This window comes from Prionailurus bengalensis, chromosome B4 (genome assembly GCF_016509475.1).
Source record: "Prionailurus bengalensis isolate Pbe53 chromosome B4, Fcat_Pben_1.1_paternal_pri, whole genome shotgun sequence".
NCBI classification, from domain to species: domain Eukaryota; kingdom Metazoa; phylum Chordata; class Mammalia; order Carnivora; family Felidae; genus Prionailurus; species Prionailurus bengalensis.
The window spans coordinates 119,280,077-119,304,202 of record NC_057358.1 but is presented as its reverse complement, the minus strand read 5'-3'; the positions used below and the strand labels follow the sequence as shown (position 1 = coordinate 119,304,202).

Sequence of the window (24,126 nt, the reverse complement as noted above, 5' to 3'; positions counted from 1 at the left end):
GATTATGTTTCTTTTAGTAGCATGGAATACACAGATTGATATAAATCTTTTTTTTTTTTTTAAGTTTGAGAGTAAGCACACATGTGCGGGGGGGGGGGGTGGCGTGGGGAGAGGGAGAGAGAGAGAGAGAGAGAGAGAGAGAGGGAGAGAGAGAGACAGGGAGGGAGGGAGGGAGGTAAGGAGGGAGGGAGGGGAGAGAGAATCCCCAACAGACTCCACACTGTCATGGTAGAGCCTGTCAAACTCACAAACAGTAAGATCATGACCTGAGCCAAAATAAAGAGTCAGACACTTAACTGACTGAGCCACCAGGCATCCCTGGTATAATCTTATTATAGATCACCTACTAAAGAGCCATGTATGACTGAGTATTTTTGATTGAAAAGCTTTAGACTTTGTACATTTTCCAGTACTATGTAAATAGCATTTGCCTTATAGAAAAAAATCATTTTTATAAACAGACTGCATTCCTCTCAATACTATGATAAAAATCCCACAAATCTCAGAGATTAATATGCCTATAAAGAGCCATTCAGTTATGGGTAAAGAAAAGTCATCTACAGTTGTTTAGTCGAATATATTTTCATATAACATTGTGTAAATTTAAGGTGTTAAATCACATTTAGATATAAGTACTTTGTGATCAAATGACCTTTTATAGAAAATGTGTGCCACAAAATAGAAATTGTATACCAATTAGACAGCAAAGTAAAATTGATTACGAACACATTTTTAACACATTTCAACATGAATGACAATTTAAAGCCAAAAACAGCTTTTATTTTCTATTTTACACTAACTGTATGTCCCTCTGGTTTTTCTTTTTTAATGTTTATTTATTTTTGAGAGAGAGAAAGAGTGCGAGTGGGGGAGGGACAGAGAGAGAAGGCAACACAGAATCCGAAGAAGGCTCTAAAATCTGAGCTGTCAGCAGAGTCCGACACAAGGCTCGAACCCACAGACTATGAGATCATGACCCGAGCCAAAGCTGGACACTTAACTGACTGAGCCACCCAGGCACCCTTCTGTGGTTTCTAGAAGATGAACAAAATGATGGGGTGCCTGAGTAGCTCAGTTGGTTGAGCCTCTGGCTCTGTTTCAGCTCAGGTCATGATCTCATGGTTCATGGAACTGAGCCCTGCATCGGGCTCCTCACTGGTAGTGTGGAACCTGCTTGGAATTCCTTCTCTCCCACTCTGCCCCTCCCCCACGCATGTGCACACACTCGTGCTCTCTCCCTCAAAACAAAGAAATAAACTTAAAAAAAAAAAAGATGATTAAAATGATAATACACTTTTTTTTAAAGAAACAACACAGATCTCAAAATGTTACATAAGTAGCTGCAAGATGAACAGCTAGGGAGGGGAAAGTGGAAAGATGTTGTCAAAGGGTACAAAATTTCTGCAAGATGACTAAGTTCTGCAAATCTAATGTACAGAATGGGCTATAGTTAAGAATACACATGAAACTTGTGAAAAATGTAGACCTTAAGTGCTCTCACTACACATTCAGACACAAAATAAAACAGTGAGGTGATGGATGTTAATTGGCTTGATCATGTTGATCATTTCACAATATATACGTCTACAAAAACATCAAGTTAAACACACACACCATATAATACAACTTTTGTCAAGTATACCTCAATAAAGCTGGGAAACAATGAACAGCTGGTATACCGATATATATAATACGTACATTGATACACAATACACATATCTGCAGCATCTCCCTTTTGGAATTTTAAATGAAAAAATTAAATATCAAATATCTGTTGGTAGTTATATTCACAGGCTTATTACCAGCTATGTGGAAGTACTGTGTTAAATAAAACAAAAGAAAAACATTCTAAATTCTTGTTTGCAACTTTACCTATAGAAAAAAAAAAAAAACAAATCTAGAGGCACCTGGGTGGCTCAGACTCTTGATTTCAGCTCAGGTCATGATCTCATGGGTTTGTGTGATAGAGGCCTGTGTTGGGCTCTACACTAACAGCATGGAGCCTGCTTGGGATTCTTTCCTCTCTCTCCTTCTGCCCCTCCCCTGCTTGCACACATGCTCTCTCGCTCCAAAAAAAATTAAATTAAAAAAAAATTCAAATTTCCAGTGTTCAAAACTTTACATAACTTAGAAGACCAAAATACACCTTGCCCATCTTGAGGTTACTGTCAAGACCCTCCAGAATTAAAGCAAAACCAGCCTTGCAAAATCACTGACAGTAACCAAATGATGGAAATCCAGTATATTATATTAAGTTCCAAGTTTTCTTTTAGTTTGTTCTTTAAGGGATCATTCTTGAATTCCAGTCAAAACAAGACTTTAAAAATGTTATTAAAAAAAATTTTTTTTTAAGGTTTATTCATTTTTCAGAGACAGAGTGTGAGAGGGGGAAGGGCAGAGAGAGAGGGAGACACAGAATCTGAAACAGGCTCCAGACTCTGAGCTATCAGCACAGAGCCCGACGTGGGGCCCGAACTCACTGACAGCAAGTTCATGACCTGAGCTGAAGTTGGACGTTTAACTGACTGAGCCACCCAGGCACCCCTAAAAATGTTAATTTTAATGATAACTGAAAATGGGTACTATGCTAGGAATTGATGGAGTTCCTTTTTTTTTTTTTTTTAATGTTTATTTATTTTTGAGAGACAGAGACAGAGAGAGAGAGAGAGAGAGAGAGACGGTGGGAACTGGGGAACTGGGGAGAGGCAAAGAGAGGGAGACACAGAATCTGAAGCAGGCTCCAGGCTCGGAGCTGTCAGCACAGAGCCTGATGTGGGGCTGGAACTCATGAACGGTGGTGAGACTGTGACCTAAGCTGAAGTCGGATGCCTAACCAAACTAAACCACCCAGGCATCCCTAACTTGAGTTCTATTAACAAGTCCGTCACTAATTTATTAACTTGGATGAATTTGGCCAGCTGCGTCACTTCAAATTTTCCTCAATTGTCATGTAAGACTCCTATGTCTCACCAGGTAGCTGTGACATGAGCACAATATGAAACAATTTCAACAACAGAGGTAATCTTGGAGATTATCTAAGTTCATTTCTCTCATTTTATTTTCCTTATTTATAGTTAAAGAAATTGTGTCCTGGTCATATAAATGATTAATGACACACTGGTCCTTAGAACCCAAACTCTAACTGCTAGGCAAGACAGGAAAACAATTTGGGGCACTTACAGAAAAGATAACTTGAAATTTTACCAACTTACCCACAATAGGACCAGGATTCACTCCATATTTCACAAGCTGATCCAAAAGATCTTCATTAGTGAGCTCTGTTACATCTAGATCATCTTTATCTTCTAGTCTGGGTTTATCAGTTTTCTTTGTGGCTTTCTGTAAACAAAGTCCGGTTATCATTTCCACATGAATTAAAGTGTTCACCTATTTTATAAGTCACACTGTATACAATATAAACATGCAAATTCACCCTCCAATTTATAGCTTTATTAGGCCTTAGCAATTTTATTAAGAGCAACTCATTATTTGAAGATATTTTTTAAGTTTAATTGTAACAACTCAAATTTGTAAACATTACTATTAAAAACAGTTTTGGCTAACCTATCTAAAGAGGAGGTGGCGTCATCAAAAATTCAAGAGTAAACAGCAAGGGTTTAAAGACTTTAACCCAGATAATCAGAGATACAATTTACTACTACTGACCACTTAAATAATCCTTAAAAATTTAAATTATTCTATAAGAGCTTACGACTTTACCATAAAGATATTTCTTAGTTATATTTAAAAATGATTTCCTTTAATTTAAACAAGCATATCAGAGTCTATGAAACCCAGGTGAATATTCAGTAGCTTTAGTAGCCAGTGTCTGACCACGAAGGAAGTCAAACTTTTTGACTATCACCTCTTGGTACAACTCTGGCAGCACATTTAGTTCTATATGGCTGTTTCACTTAGAAAAGTTCAGAGAACATGGAACAAGCTTTGAGAGAAATTTCAAAGGAAGTTTTCAGCATAACTTAAGCAATGAGTATTTGCTGGAAAAATATAAACATTCCAAGGTTAAACAAGAGAAGAAAGCAGAAGTGTGGGTGTCTTCTAGGGTTATGGCAAATAGCCCTACAAAATGCCTCAGTAACCCCAGAAAGCCTCAGAGAATTGAACAAAAAATAGCTGTTTGAATAATGGCTACAAGTATCAAAGTCAGTTTAGGCCCAAATTTCTATTTTAGGCAAATGAGTCAATACTATGTCTTTCAACTGCCTGACTCAGGCAGAGTATGTGACTCTTGTTCACGGGGTTGTGAGTTCGAGCCCCACGGTGGGTATAGAGATTAATTAAAAGAAAAAATAATGCATTCTAGGGGTGCCTTGGTGGCTTTGTCAGTTAAGTGTCTGACTTCAGATCAGGTTGTGATCTCACAGTCCATGAGTTTGAGCCCCACACCAGGCTCTGTGTGCTAAGAGCCCAGAGCCTGAGCCTGCTTTGGGTTCTGTGTCTCCCTCTCTTTGTCCCTCCCCTGCTTGTGCTCTGTCTCTCTCTCTCTCTCAAAACAAACATTAAAAAACTAAAAATAAATACTGCATTCTAGAAATATTTTATGCAAAATGGTGAAAACCATAGTTGTATGGACTGCTTACATTCAATGATGCTGAGGGGGAGAAAGAAAAATCAGGCATGATTTGGCCATGTATTAGAATTTCTATTTTGGGGGTGCCTGGGTGGTTCAGTTGGTTGAGTGGCAGACTTTGGATCAGGTCTTGATCTCATGGTTTTTGAGTTTGAGCCCCACATCAGGCTCTCCGCTGTCAAGACGGAGACTGCTTTGGATCTCCTCTCCCCCTCTCTCTACCCCTCCCCGCTTGTGCTCTGGCACTCTATCTCAAAAATAAACAAACATTAAAAAATAAAAGAATTTCTGAATGAAATCTTGCCATTTGTAACAACATGGATGGAACTAGGATATTACGCTAAGTGAAATAAGTCAGAGAAAAAGTATCCCATATTTTCAATCATATGTGGAATTTGAGAAACTTAACAGAAGACCATGGGGGAAGGGAAAGGGAAAAAATAATTTCAAACAGAGAGGGAGGCAAACCATAAGAAGGCTGTTAAATACAGAGAACTGAGGGTTGATGGAGGAGAGGCAGGGGAGACAGGAAAATGGGTGATGGGTATTGAGGAGGGCACTTGTTGGGAGGAGCACTGGGTGTTGTAGTAAGTGATGAATCATGGGAATCTACTCCCGAAGTCAAGCGCACACTGTGTATTACCTAACTTCACAATAAATTATATTTAAAAATAAATAAAAAAATAAAGTTATAGGATTTCCAAAAAGTAATTTTTTAGCAAAATTAAAATTTGAAATATTTTATATAAAGCAAGATTATGAGAAATTATTTTTTAAAGATAACTGCTAATAAGAATAATGATTTCGATTCAAGAGAAATCTTTTAACTAAAAAATGGCTGTGAAACTGATGGTACTTTCAGAAAGCTTTAATACACATATTGTGCTAATTTAGGATCAGGCTCAAATCTTTAAGCAACTTACACATTGATATCAAAAGTTGCCAAGAATCTAAGAGTTTATACATCATAGCCTTGCATTCTTTAAACACTTTTTAAAAATCAAATAGACCAAATCTTGTGTTAGTGACCTACTTGAATTTTCCAAAAAAGTGTGGACAGGTTGGGAAGAAAAACTTCCTTGTATAACATACTTTTAAATAAAAGAAAATCACCTCCCACTCTAAGAATGTTCAAATTCTACTATCAACAAAACATTCAAAAATTTTAATTCTTACAGAAGCCTGAGGTTTTCAAGAAATCTTTCTTTGGCACTCACCAGTTCCACCTATTTTTTTTTTTTAATTTTTTTTTAACGTTTATTTATTTTTGAGACAAAGAGAGACAGAGCATGAATGGGGGAGGGGCAGAGAGAGAGGGAGACACAGAATCAGAAGCAGGCTCCAGGTTCTGAGCCATCAACCCAGAGCCCGACTCGAACTCACAGACCGTGAGATTGTGACCTGAGCTGAAGTCAGATGCTCAACCGACTGAGGCACCCAGGCGCCCCAGTTCCACCTATTTGTAAACATACTTTATCTTCTCCAGAAAAACTCCTTGAGCAATAGTCCCTAAATCTGGCTTGTTATCAAAACCTCAAAACTTCTGGAAGTTACCCCTATTTTAAAAAGTCTTAACCCCATTCTGAGATCTAATCTTGGGCCTGAGAATCTGTATTTTAATGTGTATCTCAGGTGTTCTGGATGCAGCATTTAAGAGGGTAGCAGAAAGAAGAGGCACTGTCATATTCATAATGTATCCCAAGCATCTAAAATTTAAAAAGGACTGACAAAGGAGTAGGTAGTTGATAGCTGTTTTCTTGAATGAATTAATGAGTGTCATCTGGGGAGGGAAAAATAGGTCATTCTTAAAAACCCATTTCTTATTAAGAAATAACAAAGACTTGGGGTGCTTGGGTGGCTCAGTCGGTTGGGCACCTGGGTGGCTCAGTCGGTTGGGCACCTGGGTGGCTCAGTTTAAGTGTCCAACTTGGGCTCAGGTCATGATCTCACCATTTATGGGTTCGGGCCCCGTGTTGGGCTCTGCGCTGACAGCTCAGAGCCTACAGCCTGCTTTGCATTCTGTGTCTCCCTCTCTGTCTCTCCCCTGCTTGTGCTCTCTCTCAAAAGTAAACATTAAAAAAATTTTAAGAATAACAAGGGCTTATCAAATCAAGCAGAAAACCAACTCTTAATATTTTCTTAAAACATAATGAAAAATTACAGCTGTACAAAGAAATCTTGAGGCCAACAAACCAGCTTATGCAAAGTCAAGCAAAGCAGGAGTTCATAACAGGCTACCTGATTTTTATTTTTAATTTGCAGGGAGAAAAGTTCCAGAAATGTAATGCCATTTAGAAAAAAAATTTTTTAAAAACATTTATTCATTTTTGAGAGACTGAGTGCAAGCAGGGGAGGGCAGAGAGAGAGGGAGACACAGAATCCAAAGCAGGCTCCAGGCTCTGAGCTGTCAGCACAGAGCCAGATGCGGGGCTCGAACTCACAAACCATGAGACTATGAGAATTTTATTCCTTTAAGTAAAATCACATACTCTTAGTTTCATTCAGTTAAAAATACTACGTACCTAGTATGTGCCAGGCACTGTTCTCCAGTTTCTTCCCAACTAGCAGATGATCTCTAACATCTTTTTCAACTTTAAAATCCAACAGTTCTTTGATATCACCTATGAGCTACTATTATTTTCATTTTTTTAAGTTTTAAGTAGGCTCTATGAGCAACGAAGGGCTTGAACACATGACCCTGAGATTAATAAAAGTTGCATGCCCTACTGACTGACCCAGCCCGGAGCCCCCAGCTACTCCTATTTTTAAATTTCTACCATTAGTAGCAAGATTAGTATAACAATAATTATTTTTATAAAATAGATTCTACTGAGCACTTAGTATGTACCAAATTGTGTTCTGAGTACCTTCCTTACATGTATTATAGAATCCTAAAGATCCTATGAAATAGATACTAACACCCCCATTTTACAAGAGAGGACACTGAAGTTCAAAGATGCACAGCTAACTCTAGCAATATAGTAACATTTGAACAAAGTATGCATACATCACTTTCACAAAGTTACCTCATCCAATTCTGAAAAAAAAATATTATGGTAACATTGTATTGCTCTGGCGCTAAGTAAACACAAAAAATTTCAGAAATCACATGTTTTAATAGGGATCAACTGCTGAGCACTAGACACCTTAACAAATTATCTCTTGTAATCCTCAATTAAGTAGCTACTAGTAGTTACTAGATTATTCCTATTTTCCAGGTGAAAATTGATCTGATAGGCAATGTTCATCTTTCAAGAAGGTCCTCTGAATAAGTGTCAGAGCTGGAAATTTAATGTACTATATAACTCTGATTCAGAAGTCCACACTTAACACCTTATTGTAGACTATGGTAGTCAATTTATGATTTAATTAACATACTTTTTACTGTTGTCCTCCATGTCTTTAAATATTTCTTAAGAATTCATGATCCACTTGATCAGACCATTCAAGAATGCTATGCTCCATTAGATTCTAAATAGCTACAACTGCTTTGCACCTTAGAACAAAAAGGCAGATTGCCAACTTTTTGAATGTTTATTTTTCTGTCGGCAATCCAGGTAATTTTAACACCTAAAAATGCTGGTGTCATCAAGATGCATAAAATAAAAAGTTTAAAAGAAAACTAAAACCAAAAACCAAATTTTGAATATGCAAATATTTTTGTCATATCACACCAAATGAATCTAAGAAACCATGGCTATGGCTGAAATGGAAAGGGGCTCTCCTTTAATTAAAAATATTCTGGGGCCCCTGGGTGGCTCAGTCAGTCAGGCATCTGACTCTTGATTTTGGCTCAGGTCATGATCTCTCAGTTCGGTGAGTTTGAGCCCTGTGTTGAGTTCTGTGCTGACACTGCAGAACCTGTTTGGGATTCTCTCTCTCTGCCTCTCACTGTTCTCCCCCCACTTGTGTGTGCTCTCACAGTCGTGGGATGGAGAACCATGTAGGGCTCCACTCTGGGCATGGAGCCTGCCTGGAATTCTCTCTCCCTCTGCCCCTCTCCCCCACTAGCATTCTGTCTCTTAAAAGAAATGAACATTAAGAAAGAAAAAAAAAAACAAAAAACAAAAAACTCCTCATAAACCCATGTTTAAATGGAAGGCAACTGCTACATCTTTGGTCAAATCCACAGTAATGTTTGATTTATTTTTAAAATGTTAAAAGCTGGGGCACCTGGCTGGCTCAGCCAGTGGAGCACGTGACTCAATCTCAGGGTCATGAGTTCAAGCCCCACATGGGGCGGGAGCCTACTTAAAAAAAAAAAAAAAAAAAAAAAAAAAAGTTAAAAATTTACCACTTAGGGGCACCTGGGTGGCTCAATCGGTTAAGCCTCCAACTCTTGGTTTCAGCTCAGGTTCTGATCTCGCAGTTCATGGGTTCGAGCCTCGCACCAGGTTCTGCACTGACTAAGGAGTGGGCTTGGGATCCTCTTTCTGCTTCTCCCATTCTCTCTCTCAAAAACTAAATAAACTAAAAAAAAATTAGCACTTAAAAAATCTGCCTAATCTACAACTCTCCAACATAATTTGACTTTCTCCTAGGTTATACTCTTTAAAAAATGTAACTATATTGTTATTACATATAAGGCTAACAATTGCCATGATATAAAATTTTGTACATATAAGAGGAATGTGCCATGGAGAATAATTTCATCTATTATTATAGATACCCTAAGATTCTTTTCCTCTCAACTCAAGATATTTTTCCTATGCCTGGTAAAGTCTATCAGATTCCTAAGTTAAATTATAAGTCACTTTTACTTAATGTGCTTTAAAGCAGAAAACGATGCTAGTGACCAAATAATCACTATCAACTTTTTCAATTTGTTCATGCCATTAAGCCTGGCCAAGGCTTGGGTATTTGAGCTTCAAATACCCAAGGCAGAGAAGACTATGGCTTCTATGCCTATGAAATAGTTTTCCTCTATACAGACTAAAACATTAAATGAAATATAAAGGGCTTAGCATGCCACTGGACATTGTAGATTCTATTAAAATGTTAATTCCTTTCACCCAGAATTTATTTGCATGGTGCTGATCAACTCTGATAACATGAGAAATTTGTTGAGATAAAATGTGTAAATAACAAACATGACATGATCGATTAACATACCAAAAAAAACCCCAACAAATTTAAATAATTATATGGTCATGGTTGGCAGGGTCTGCAGAAATCAATCTCTGGTTGTTAGAGCACTTGGTAGGAACTCAAAAGTGTTGGATAACTGAAATTTTTACACCCCCAAGAAAACAGGGTAGATTGGGACATACTTTAAAAAGACATTTTTTTTAAGGATTATTTATTTTGGAGACAGAAAGAGGCACAGTGCAAGCAGGGAGGGGCAGAGAGAGAGGGAGAGACAGAATCTGAAGCAGGCTCCAGGCTCTGAGCTGTCAGCACAGATCCCAATGTGGGGCTTGAACCGACGAACCATGAGATCATGACTGAGCCACCCAGGCGGGACATGCTTTTTTAAAAAACTGAAGTATAACTAACGTGGTATTATATTAGTTGGGAAATATTCTCTAAACATCAAAACCAACATGATGTTTTCTGTTTAAAATGAATCCTAAAAATAAGAACAGGGGTGCCTGGGTGGCTGGGTCAGTTGGGCGTCCAACTTCAGATTGGGTCAGGATCTCAGTTTGCGGGTTCAGCCCCACATCGGGCTCTCTGTTGTCAGCACAGAGCCCGCTTGGAGCCTCTCTCTCCCTACCCCGCTCTCTTTTTCTCTCTCTAAAATAAACATTAAAAAAAAAGAATGAATAATCCTATCATAAACACAACCAAGTACTTCCATGGCTCAAGAATACGTTTGCACAGAGACACTATAGAGTTCTACAGAAGACTTTTTTAAGTGTGCTGATTTAAATGGAAAAGATTGCACTTCCAACAAAATCTTGACTAAAGTCATTTGAATATCTTTTCCAGAGGGGTTGGAGAAAAACGAGACAATGGATATGCTTTACTTTTAAAGTAAATTTCTCTTTATTATGGAGAAGTAAGTTGGCTTTCTTCAAATCCACAAAAACAGACATCTGAAGCAGTAAGATGCAGTTGGTCTTTTATTTAATGAATAAATATTTGACACTACTACGTGCCAGGCACTGACTTAAGACATAAGATTTTCAATTTCTCTAGAGCCCAGGCTAAGATTTCCAGTTAAACCTACATCTATTACATCTTTCTCATTCCCACCTGGGCAGTCCAGAAAAACACATCAGAGTTTTAAAAACTAAAGTTAAACAACACAACTTCGAAAGAAGCAGTACTTTTGAGTTATCAAAACTCAACTACTCTAAACTCCACAATGTCTTACAAAGTTACATCCAATCACTAGTTTCAACTACACTCTCACCATGATTTGAAATGTGAGAAGTAGGCAGTTCACACAAAGCAGCATATAAAAACTCACAGAAAAGCAATTCTGAAACAAAACATGAGTCTGCCAGAACCAATCTGAGATTTACCTAGATTTAGATATTCCAAATTGCAGTTACTGACATATCAGAATGCCAAGAAATAAGTATCTCCTGGTTCTGAAATCTCTCCTTTTCTCATGCAAAATTTACCAAAAAGGGAAAAAAATACAAAATCCAAGCCCTTAGAAACTAGAATTTCCAAACATCTGAGTGTTTATAACTGCTTAAAGATGTTAAGTGTTCATTTCAATTTAGAGTAACACTGCCCCGCCAAAAGACGGCCTGTTGCTGGACAAACAGTAACAAACAAGAAAAACAAAAACCGTTCAAAAAGCCCTCCATATGCAAAACCATAAAAAGGCGGGAATTTCATTATTTCAAATTTTGGTTAGAAATGAATATGTCACAAATTGCCCTCCAGGGAGCGCTCTGGGCCTCGGTTACCAGTCATTTCAGTTAATAAAGCGGGAAAACGTTCGAACGTAACCTACAGCAGTTTCAGGCTGACCCTCAAGGGCTTTCGAATCCGGCACAGAAGTCGCCGTCGAAATACCACTCTTGTTGGCGGTCAAGGAACACCGAGGTACCCGCGCGCACCAATCACCCCCGTCACAGAAGAGCAAACGCCAACTTCACACCTTCCAGACACACAGCCGCGAGCCCCGCGACCCCAACTTCGCGACTCTCCCCTCCAGCGACCTCCCCTTCCAGAGCTTGCAAGCCTGCGGCGAAGGAGGCAAAGGAGCCAAATCCTGCGTCCGCAGACCCAAAGGCTAGCCTCCCGGTTGGGCGCTGGGGCAGCCCCGCCGCCGAGGAGGCCCGAGGGGGCGCCAAGGAGGGAGGGCGGCGAGCGCGCGCGGGCGGCGGAGGTGGGGGGAGGAGGGCGACAACCGCCAATCGCCCGCCTTTGTGGCCCCGGCCGGGCGTCCTTACCCTGCCGACGGCGGCCCGGCTGCGGCCTGCGACCGCGGCTCCGGAGCCGAGGACTGGGGTGGGCTCGCGCTCCTCGTCGCTGGAGAAGTCCGGAGGCCCCTTGCTGTTGGCACCCGCGGCGAGCGGCGGCCGGTTGCGCGCCGTGAGGTGCTGCAGGTAGAGCTGCACGTATACGTCTTTGCGCTGCTCCCCGACCGGGAGCGTCACATTGTTGGCGACCAACTCACTCTTCAACTTCTCTTTCGTCAGGACCGAGGGGTCCTCCAGGAACTCCGGCATCTCCGCGACGAATCCCTTTCCCCGCAGCCTTCACACCCGCCGCTCACGCCGGCGCGCTCGCTCCTTGCCCGGGGGCGGGGGGGACCGCGCTGTCGCCTCTGAGCCTCACGGCTCCCGCCCGGGAGAAGCGCCGCAGAGCAAAGCAAAAACTCCCACACACAAAGCAAAGCAAAAGCCGGACACAAAAGCCCACCGAGCCTAAGTGCGGACCAAGTGCGGCTAAGATAAGAGCCCCCACGAACCCCAGCCCACACACTACACAAGCGAGGAGAGAGCAGCTTGTTTCGCCCACGCCCCAAGAACGCGCGCCGCCATTGGCCCGCGGTGGGAGGAAGCCGAACGGTGATTGGTGGGAGCCCTCGCGCGGGTTCCATTAGCCACCGCACGGTGCGAGAGGTGGTAGAAACGCAGTTTAAAAGCCGCTCGGGCGGGAGCCCTGGAGGCTTGGCCCGTTTCTGTTTCCCTTTTCTCCACCCTTCCCCTAAGACGCTGATAAGGGACAAGCAGTACTCTTCTGTGTGCGGTTTCCTTCCCCCGCCCTGCTTGAGAAGAACCTTTCCTCTCTGGGGTCGATCGCCTTCGAAGGGGCCGAGTTTCACGCCAGCTGCGAGGACCAGGGGCTGGGCCTTTCTCAATCGTAGGACACTGATTTACAGAAGAATGACCGCAGCCTTTCCTTCCCCATACACTCGCCCTGAAGGGAAAGAAAAGGAGCGACGCGTGCTCTTCGGCACTCCTCTTCCTTGATCTGTTTTACCTGTGGGGAGCGAAGGGGAGAGCAAGCAGTTAAATCCCTCTCTCTGCTTGCGAAGGCTTCTTTTGTTCCTGAAATCCAGGAAAAGCAAAAGCTTGACTCCTGGGCACTTTAAAATGCCCCCGAGTTTGTGACAAAATTGTATCGTCAGATATTCTATTTGCTTCTTAGCCTACAGGTTGGGACGTTTATAAATTATTTAATTTTGAACAGATGGGGCACAACTGCATTTTTGTTGAGAGCATCTCTGGATTAGATCCTCATACCCATAAGTATCTTACCATAACTTAAACCTAATGTTAAATAATACAGCAAGACGAAGCGAAACATCTAGGAATACTTTAATGGGCAACTTAAGATAACGGAGATGGTGCATACCTAGATTTTAATCACAGAGGACCCTGGTGAGCTATAATCAGGACGGGAATCCTAATCAAACCCATATTATTGATCCATATAAAAAGTCTCAAATTTCATGAAGTTAAAATGTCTTCCTGAAAGCAAATGCCACTGATGACAAATACTTGTGTTTCTTACGAATATAGATGTTCCAAGATGCTTTCTTCCAAGAAAGAAACTGACCTGAATCATTTCCCTAGAATTCTGACCTCCAGACTGCTTTATAAGCTGCTTAAAAATTTTTTTTAAATGTTTATCTGATTTCTGCATGGTTGTTTAAATTTGGGTAAGTTTTTAAAAAATGCCTTCACTAAAAATGTTCCCTGAGAGTTAAGTCATTTTATTTTGCTCAAATTGAGGAGACATTGTTTAATGATGGATTCTTTAGCTAGGGGCAATTTTATATTTATTTTCTAAAACTCAGTTTTTACAGATATTTAAGCAATAGTAATAAGCTCAGTAATACAAATTAAAACATTTTAACTAGCAATTTATTTTGTACATTTTTAGGATGTTTTGTGAAAGTTATCTCATTTTTCTCCCCATGGGTTCCCTGGGCACATAAGCAATTGCATTTATCTTCATAGGCGGAACTAAACTGAGAGGCAAAGGACCATGAGTTTGCACTGACTGGTAACCCCACAAATTAATTAATGCACGTGGGACAGTCCCAGTCTGCATAATCTCAGCAATGATGGGTCTATTCTACCCTAATTGAATTAGCAAATTATCCTGCTATATTGTAACTTGCTAGGGGAAAAATTTGGCTCTGGCCTGACTGTACTAATAGTTTTTAAGAGGTAGGTTTTGCTGCTGTACCCGAAAAGGGTCAGAGTTACCAGGGCTATATAGGATGTGACCAGGGTGGGACATAGAAGAGTTCTGGGCTCTGACTGCTGCCCTGTCGTCTGAGGATACCTGAGCAGCTTGGTCCCTGAAATAGATCCTTAGAGAAGGAGGCATCACTGATCCCTGAAGATAATATTCTACCTAAATTTTTATGTGAGTAGAATACAATGCTGAAGTCACAGAACCACCTGAGAATGGGGCAATGGCTTTTTTCATAGGGTCCTTGCACCAGATATTTTTCCATTTTCTACGCAGTTTAATCCTTGGAAACAATAATTTTTCCTGCTTTGCAACCACAAACCAAAAAAAACCCACAAAAAAATCACCTGTTGAGTCTGCAAGGTATTTGTGTTATCAAGTTGTTTTAAATAGACACAATACTATGCCTTACAGGCCAACATTAAAGAATGTAATTCTCAAAGAACTGCATTCTAGGGGGCATGTGACTCTTGATCTCAGGGCTGTAAATTCGAGCCCAGCGTTGGGTATAGAGATTACTTTAAGAAACAATTTTTAAACAAACAAACAAAAAAAACCCACTACATTCCAGATGCTTGAAATGAATATTCCTTGAGCAAAAACAATTTTCATTCCCTTTCATTAATTAACTCTTCTTTCTTATCTCTAGACACTATCAATTGGAGGTTACTTGCAGATTCTACAACCATGTCAGTAGACATGGTTGATATCGTAAGCTATCAGTGAGATTGCCTTTCTACATCACAAAGTCATGACTTGTCAAATTCAGACTTGGAATTGTCCTACACACATCAGGTATATCCCCAGAACTATTAATTTTTTAGTGATGAAGGTAGCTTTTGCTTTTACTCTGCTGTGGGGCTCCTAAGTAGAAGTTATTTTTTTCTTCATACTCCATGTATCTTAAGACCAAGAGGACAGAGCCTCTTGTTGAGAGCATCTCTGGATTAGATCCTTATACCCATAAGTATCTTACCATAACTTAAACCTAATGTTTTATATTTATTTTCTCTGTTCCCAATGACTACTTCAAAACTATTTCTCCTCTTTCCTCCTTCAAAAACATTTGAAGTTTATACACCTGACTAAATCACCCTTTACCATCTTTATCATTTATCAACCTGACCACTCTCCCTCAGATATTATAGGCTGTTTTTCCTTGCTCTAGGTTTCTCCACCATCCCTGTCTATATTCTCTGTGAATTTAACATTTTTACAGATGGACCATGCAACCAGCACTTGGCCTTTTATTTTTATTTATTTTAAGTTTATTTATTTATTAAAGTAACCTCTATATCCAACATGGGGCTCAAACTCATGACCCCAAGCTCAAGAGTCACATGCTCTTCCAACTGAGCCAGCCAGGCACTCCTAGCACTTGGCCTTTCAGATCTTTGACCTCTTCATCTCCAACAATTTGTTCCTCTATTCTATTTCATCCATCCACTCCAAGTGGTAATATTCTGAACGGTATCATCAATAACTCTTTTACCTTCCAACTGTCCATTTCAAGCATCCCAGTTGTCAATCACTAGCCTTTTCCCCTCAGCTCATTTAATATACTCTCACTGACCTATTAACACCCTCAATCCATTAAGCCCAACACTTAAACTAAAGTCTATTAATATGCTTCTGACATCATTAATACTTCCAACTCACCCAACGTAGAGTCCTTGATCAATCCTTGTAATTGCTCTTTTGCAAACATTTTCAACTCTCTTACCCCAATGTCTCTATCTTTCTCACTTGGAGGAACCTCAAAGTAGAAACCCAGTCTTGCTTGGACTAAGCCCTGCTGAAACAAACTTTTCCATTCCATTGCTTGCATCCAAGTAGCAAAGATTGCTATAGAAAAATCATACGAAAGGACTGACTGGTTTTAATTTATGACCTCATACCTCATGGGAGCACTTCAACTGGCTGGCAAAACTATTGATTCTCTGGATGAATCATTCATACTTTGACTTCTCTACTCACATCTCTCATATCCTTTCCCCCACCTGTCCTCATTTTCAGCCAGAGAACTTGCATCATATTTGAGAAACTAGAAACCATCTACAGGGAATGCCTCAACTTCAGAAGGTCACATCTGTACCCATTTGCTCTTGCATTTTTCTTGTTCCTTTTTTTTAATTTTCTTTTTTTATTTTTTAAAATTTACATACAAATTAGTTAGCTTATAGTGAAACAATGATTTCAGGAGTAGATTCCTTAATGCCCCTTACCCATTTAGCCCATCCCCCCTCCCACAACCCCTCCAAGGAACCCTCAGTTTGTTCTCTATATATATGAGTCTCTTCTGTTTTGTCCCCTCCCTGTTTTTATATTATTTTTGTTTCCCTTCCCTTATGTTCATCTGTTTTGTCTCTTAAAGTCCTCATATGAGTGAAGTCATATGATTTTTGTCTTTCTCTGACTGACTAATTCCACTTAGCATAAAACCCTCCAGTTCCATCCACGTAGTTGCAAATGGCAAGATTTCATTCTTTTTGATTGCGAGTAATACTCCATTGTATATATATACCACATCTTTATCCATTCATCCATCGATGGACATCTGGGCTCTTTCCATACTTTGGCTATTGTTCATAGTGCTGCTATAAACATGGGGGTGCATGTGTCCCTTCGAAACAGCACACCTGCATCCCATGGATAAATGCCTAGTAGTGCAATTGCTGGGTTGTAGGGTAGTTTATTTTTAGTTTTTTGAGGAACCTCCATACTGTTTTCCAGAGTGGCTGCACCCGCTTGTACTGCCACCAACAATGCAAAAGAGATCCTCTTTCTCCACATCCTCGCCAACATCTGTTGTTGCCTGCATTGTTAATGTTAGCCATTCTGACAGGTGTAAGGTGGTATCTCCTTGTGGTTTTGATTTGTATTTCCCTGATGATTGATGTTGAGCATTTTTTCATGTGTCGGTTGGCCATCTGGATGTCTTTCTTGGAGAAGTGTCTATTCATGTCTTTTGCCCATTTCTTCACTGGAAATGTTTTTTGGGTGTTGGGTTTGAGAAGTTCTATATAGATTTTGGATGCTAACCCTTTATCTGATATGTCATTTGTAAATATCTTCTCCCATTATGTCAGTCGCCTTTTAGTTTTGCTGATTGTTTCCTTTGCTGTGCAGAAGCTTTTTATTTTGATGAGGTCCCAGTAGTTCATTTTTGCTTTTGTTTCCCTTGCCTCCGGAGATGTGTTGAGTAAGAAGTTGCTGTGGCCAAGATCAAAGAGGTTTTTGCCTGCTTTCTCCTCAAGGATTTTGATGGCTTCCTGTCTTACATTTAGGTCTTTTCCATTTTGAGTTTATTTTTGTGTATGGTGTAAGAAAGTGGTCCAGGTTCATTCTTCTGCATGTTGCTGTCCAGTTTTCCCAGCACCATTTGCTGAAGAGACTGTCTTCATTCTATTGGATATTCTTTCCTGCTTTGTCAAAGATTAGTTGGCCATACATTTGTGGGTCCATTTCTGGGTTCTCTATTCTGTTCCATTGATCTGAGTGTCTGTTCTTGTGCCAGTACCATACTGTCTTGATGATTACAGCTTTGTAGTATAGCTTGAGGTCTGGGATTGTGATGCCTCCTGCTTTGGTTTTCTTTTTCAAGATTGCTTTGGCTATTCGGGGTCTTTGTGGTTCCACACAAATGCATTTTTCTTGTTTCAATGGAAGAGAGAACTATCAGAGAGAACTCTGTCACTTGTACTCTGGATCTCATCCTTCTCTCCTGCTCAAGGACTTGATTTGTTGAGTCATCATCTGTGAAATTTCTTACTTTTTTTTTTTTTTTTTAATTTTAAATAGGCTCCATGATCAACATGGGGCTTGAACTCACAACTCTGAGATCAAGAGTCACATGCTGTACCGCCCTGTGAAATTTCTTAATTGGGGAAAAAAAAAAAAAAAAGACTTGGCATTTTATTTTGTTTTATTAATACAATATAAAAATTTTTTATATTATATTTTCTGTTGAAATTGGTATTGGGTTTTATTTATTTATTTATTTATTTATTTATTTATCTATCTATCTATCCTGGTATAGATTACAAAAAATCTTTAAAATTATAGCATTGATACCCAAAACCTAGGGAAACAGGAAATATATTCCTATGTGAAGCCACAGCTTAAAAAATAAATCAATGGAATTACTTTGTCAGAAAACTGTTCTGAAACTTATGATTTTTTCATAAATCACTTGCATAACTAACTGCCTTCATTTCCCATTTTGAACTTCTTAATGTTATTAACATAGAGCTGACTTTTTTGTTCTTCATTATCTCATTTTGCTTGGTTCTGAATTTAAAAGTGTCACCTCAAAGCAGATGACAAACATTATTGACTTTTTTTTAATAATATGAGAGGATGGGGTGCCTGGGTGGCTCAGTCAGTTGAATGTCTGACTTTGGTTCAGGTCACAAACTCATGGTTTGTGAGTTTGAGCCCCGCATCGGGCTCTGTGCTGACAGCTCAGAGCCTGGAGCCTGCTTTGGATCCTGTGTCTCCCTCTCTCTCTGTGCCTCCCTGCTCATGCTCTGTCTCTCTCTCTCTCTCTCTCTCTCAAAAGTAAAAATAAAAACATTAAAAAATATATAAGAGGATGTTCACAGTAGAAAAAAGTAGAGAACCATATCAGAGTAAGATCTCAGTTCTATAAAAACTGAAGTGTGTAGGGATATGTGTATATTTAAAAATATACACATAGAAAAAACCCTAAATGAACATAGACCAAAAAAATTTTTTTAATATTTATTTTGAGAGAGAGAGAGAGAGAGAGAGAGCATGGGGGAGGGGCAGAGAGAGGGAGAGACACAGAATCTGAAGCAGGCTCCAGGCTCTGAGCTGTCAGCACAGAACCCGATGCAGGGCTCGAACTTGCAAACTGTGAGATCATGACCTGAGCTGAAGTCAGACACTTAATCAACTGAGCCACCCAGGCACCCCTAGACCAAAATTGTTTTTAATGTTTATTTATTTTTGAGAGAGAGAGAGATAGAGCACACGCACAGGGGAGGGGCAGAGAGACAAAGAATCCCAAGCAGGCTCTGCGCTGTCAGTGCAGCGCCCAATGCAGGGTGTGAACTCACCAGCCACAAGATCATGACCTGAGCCAAAACCAAGAATCAGATTTGTAACTGATTGAGCCACCTGAGCTGAAACCAAGAGTTAGATACTTAACTGACTGAGCCACCCAGGCGCCCCTGGACCAAAATGTTTGTGGTAATTTCATCTAGGTGTTGGGGCACAAATGATTTTTATTTTCTTTCTTATTTTTTCTGTGTTTCTCAATATTTCCACAATGAACACATGATTTTTATAAACATAACTACTTTTCTTTTTGAATTAGTTTGAGAAATTGGAAAATCCCTTGGCTTATCAGAATTCAGAGTCTTTCAGTTTTGTATTTCCAAAGGCTCCATTTTATCAGTTCATCTAGAGTACATGAGTCTTAGGAAACTGATTAAAAACAGTCTCGGGGGGCCTGGGTGGCTCAGTCAGTTGAGCATCAGACTCTTGATTTCAGCTCAGGTCATGGTCTCAGGGTCATGAGATCAAGCCTTGTGTCAGGCTCCATGCTGACGGTGGAGCCTGCTTGAGATTCTCACCCCGACCCCCTCTGCTACTTTCCCCTGCTCACATTCTCTCTAGGAAAAAAAAAAAAATCTCAAAAGAGAAACGTAATTTATTAAACAGGTGAAATAAATGCTCGGAGCATCCTATGCCAGTGGATAAATCCATTTGGAAGGATAAATGACTGGAACATTTCTAGTGAAACAGAACAAAATCACAGGTCTATTAAGTGGGAATTCAAATATGGATCTGTATTTCAGAGCTTCTTTCCTGACATCATTCCTATATAATGGTTGTAGAAGTTAAAATGAAGTGTTCAACTACATGGTCAACTAATCTTTGGCAAAGCAGGGAAGACTTCCAATGGAAAAAAAGACAGTCTCTTCAACAAATGGTGTTGGGAAAACTGGACACAACATGCAGAAGATTGCAACTGGACTACTTTCTTATACCATACACAAAAATAAATGTAAAATGGATTAAAGACCTAAATGTGAGAAAGGAAACCATCAAAATCCTAGAGGAGAACACAGGCAGCGACCTCTTTTACTTTGGCAGGAGCAGTTTCTTACTAGACATGTTGCTGCAGGCAAGGGAAACAAAAGCAAACATGAACTACAGGGACTTCATCAAGATAAAGAGCTTCTGCAAAAAAAAAAAAAAAAAAAGAAAGAAAGAAAAAAATCTGCACACTGAAGGAAATAATCAACAAAACTAAAAGGTAGCCTACAGAATGGGAGAAGATATTTGCAAATGACATATCTGATAAAGGATTAGTATCCAAAATCTACAAAGAACTTCTCAAATTCAACACTCAAAAAACAAACAACCCAGTTAAGAAATGGGCAGAAGACACAAACACTTTTCCAAAGAAGACATCCAGATGGCTAACGGACACATAAAAGATGCTCAACATCACTCATCATCAAGGAAATACAGATCAAAATCACAATGAGATACCACCTCACACCTGTCAGAATTGCTAAAATTAACACAAGAAACAACAGGTGTTGGCGAGAATGCAGAGAAAGGGAAACCCTCTTGCACTGTTGGTGGAATGCAAACTGGTGCAGCCACTCTGGAAAACAGTATGGAAGTTCCTCAAAAAACTAAAAAATAGAACTACCTTATGATCCAGCAATTGCACTATTCGCTCTATACCCAAAGGAAATAAAAATACAGATTTGAAGGGGTATGTGTACCCTGATATTTATAGCAGCATTGTCAACAATAGCCAAACTATGGAGAGAGCCCAAATATCGGTGGTGTATATACAAAGAGGTGGTTTATATATTTACAATGGAATATTACTCGGTGATCAAAAAGAATGAAATCTTGCCATTGGCAATGATGTGGGTGGAGCTAGAATATATTATGCTAAGCAAAATAAGAGAAAGACAAATACCATATGATGTCACTCATATGTGGAATTTAAGAAACAAAACAGATGAGTATATGGGAAGGAGGGGGAAAAGAGAAGAAAGCTAAACAAACCGCAAGAGACTATTAACGATAGAGAACAAACTGAGGGTTGATGGAGGGAGGTGGGTGGGGGATGGGCTAGATGGGTGATGGGTATTAAGGAGGGCACTTCTTGTGGTGAGCACTGGGTGTCATAAGTGATGAATAACTAAATTGTACTCCTGAAACCAATATTGCACTGTATGTTAACTAACTAAAATTTAAATTAAAAAAATAAAGCGTTGGATTTTAAGTTGTTTCAAGGTTATAGCAAGTTAGCAAATGGGCTATTCTAAGAAAGTACAGACATCCAAACTTGGAAAGAAGCTGGAACCTGTGAAGTGACTGCTTTAGAGCTGTAGCAGTATAAATAATGACGTGTATGTACTGCTTTACAATATTTTTCTGTATTTTATCTCATTTGATTATTTTTAAAAATATTTTTGAGTATAGGTGACACACAGTGTTACATTAGTTTCAGGCGTACAACACAGTGACTCAACTTCTCTTATACCTTATGCTATGCTCACCACAAATGTAGCTACCATCTGTCACCATACAATGCTGTTGTAATATTGCTGACCGTATTCCCTATGCTGTGCTTTGATTCTCTTAACAACTCTGTGAGGTAAGTGGGACCTCCATTCTGGCCTTGTTGTATAGGCCAGTGGTTCTTAAACTTTAGCTGGGATCAGAAGGCCTGGAAGGCCTGGTGAACACTGGTGGTTAAATGCTAGGCCCTGTCCCCGGATTTTTCTGAATCTGTAGGTATGGGGTGAGACCAGAATATTTGCATTTCTAACTTATTCATAGGAAACTGTCTGGAAATAACAGCTCTAAGCCACCTTTTTGGTTTTTTTTTTCACTCTTTGTAAAACCAGAGCTGGTCACAGTCTTGAATAATAGCTTTGCATTGCTCTCAGAATAAAATCTAAATTAGAAGGTTCTGAGTGATCTGACTCCTGTTTACCTCTATAGCTTTCTGTCTCTTTCTCTCCAGCCATACTAGAAATAGCAGTACTCCAAAGAAGCTGTATCAGTTTGCTAGGGCTGCCATAACAAAATGATTAGCAGGTAACATTACACGTTCACCTTTCAAGAGTATGACTTTGTACAAATAAGATAACATGCTTGATCCAAGCTAAGATCAAGCAAGTATTGTTACAGATATATGATATGTATGCAAAGGTTGCTGGGGGAGAGGGAACATAACTTCTATTATGGACTGAATTGTATACCCTCAAAATTCATATGTTGAAGCCCTAACCCCCAGTACCTCAAAATGTGACGATATTTGGAGACAAGGACTGTTAACAGGTAATTAAGTTAAAACGAGGCCATTAGAGCAGGCCCTAATCCAAACTGACTAGTTTACTTGTAAAAGAAAACTTGAACACATAGACATCATCAGAGGTGTGCACATGCAGAGGTATGATCATTGAGGACACAGTGAGAAGGTGGCCATCTATAAGCCAAGAACAGATCTCAGAAGAAAACAGCCCTGCTGTCACTTCGATCTTGAACTCCTAGGCAGTCCTAGCAAACTCATATAAACCTCAGGTTGAAAAAACCAGATCTGAGGGACATTATGGACAGTGCTCAACTTATAGAAGGCATTCAAATATGTCTACTGGATAAATGTCTTAAAGTCACATAGGAAAATTTTATTTTTCAAGATCCTCCTTTATGAGGCTTTCTTGAGCTACTAACCAAGGCAGAGTTAATGTCCCTATTTTAGCAACTCCATACTACTCTGTTCTTATTTTCAGGGTACTTAGCCCAATATATTATAGTATTTGGGTACTTTACTCAGTGTATCCTTTTCCTCAGTGCTGAGCACAGTATTAGGCTCATCATAGTTGGTGGGCCATATCTGTTCAAATGGATGGTCTAATCTTAATCCATCCAAATAGGAGAAAGAACAAACTACACAAAGTGAAAATATAATGTCCAGCTATACTGGCTACATTAGGTTAAATCATAAGAAATTAGTATTTGATGTTTTCAAAACACTGAACAGAAAAACTCCAGGACTTTTATGGAACATAGCCAATAAAAATCTAAAAATATTTCTCATCTTGCTATTCATTTTTTTTGTACAACAAATGTTTGACATATGCCTGTAAGGCACTATTCAGTACTAAGAGTGCTGGAACTTACAAAGGTGAATAAGTAAGCTTTGCTCCTTATTAAAAAGATTAATAGTTGAAAGTTGAATATCTGACTTTTGTCCCCACTCACCTGAATTAGTGAAAATATAAAGGGGGCATCAATACGTCACTTAAGTCCAATGGTTTCTAGCACATTCTCTGGACATTTTTTCCACCTTCATTATAAAACATTTAGTAAAGACAAGGATATGCAGCCAGTCTTGTCTGGAAACTTTGGTGACCCTTGGCAGGTCCCTATTCCTGTGTGTGCCAGTTTGTAATAGTAGGATACTAATCACACGTCGTAAGATTGCTTATTGGCACACAGGCTAAGACATATAAACTGCCATGATATTCAAAGTTAGAAAATTTTACTCTATTGTACTTGCTTTCGAAAGGCAAAGGGTCTAATACCGTTTTGGGAAAAATGGCTTGTTCATTTCTTGTGAAGGCCGTTGGGCTGATACACCCACTAATGCACAGTAGTAATGGTCCATACATATATTTCTATGTATCATGCACATTAAATGACAGAAAACTCACTTTACAAAGCAAAACAGTACAAAGCCACTAGCCTTAAGGCTCTATAATATAAAGACACATTTGTCTTTTCGCAGACTAAGGATTACTAGGGTAACATTTGAAGGAGGAAGATTTAATCTTAAAATTAAAGGCATTTTTAAAAAATGGCGGGAATAATCCTAGGTCTCTAGAGGTTAGTGGCTTAAAAGAGTAAAAGCCTCA

The 24,126-nt window shown here is 39.5% G+C and overlaps 1 protein-coding gene across 6 annotated transcripts in view; it reads right to left on the bottom strand.

The window, feature by feature from the left end:
• TMPO (thymopoietin) overlaps positions 1 to 12,609 on the bottom strand; it is a 30,532-nt gene extending 17,923 nt beyond the window's left edge. For 4 of the 6 annotated variants that reach the window (XM_043562262.1, XM_043562263.1, XM_043562265.1 and 1 more), the window contains exons 1-2: positions 11,947 to 12,606; positions 3,213 to 3,339 (exon numbers count right to left, since the gene is read on the bottom strand). In XM_043562262.1, the coding sequence (XP_043418197.1) occupies positions 3,213 to 3,339; positions 11,947 to 12,225 (406 nt within the window). In that variant the 5' untranslated portion in view covers positions 12,226 to 12,606. Of the gene's footprint in view, positions 1 to 3,212; positions 3,340 to 11,946 lie in introns of all 6 variants that reach the window. The other 2 variants (XM_043562260.1, XM_043562264.1) reach the window with 1 other exon arrangement.
• Between the last annotated feature and the right edge of the window lie 11,517 nt (positions 12,610 to 24,126).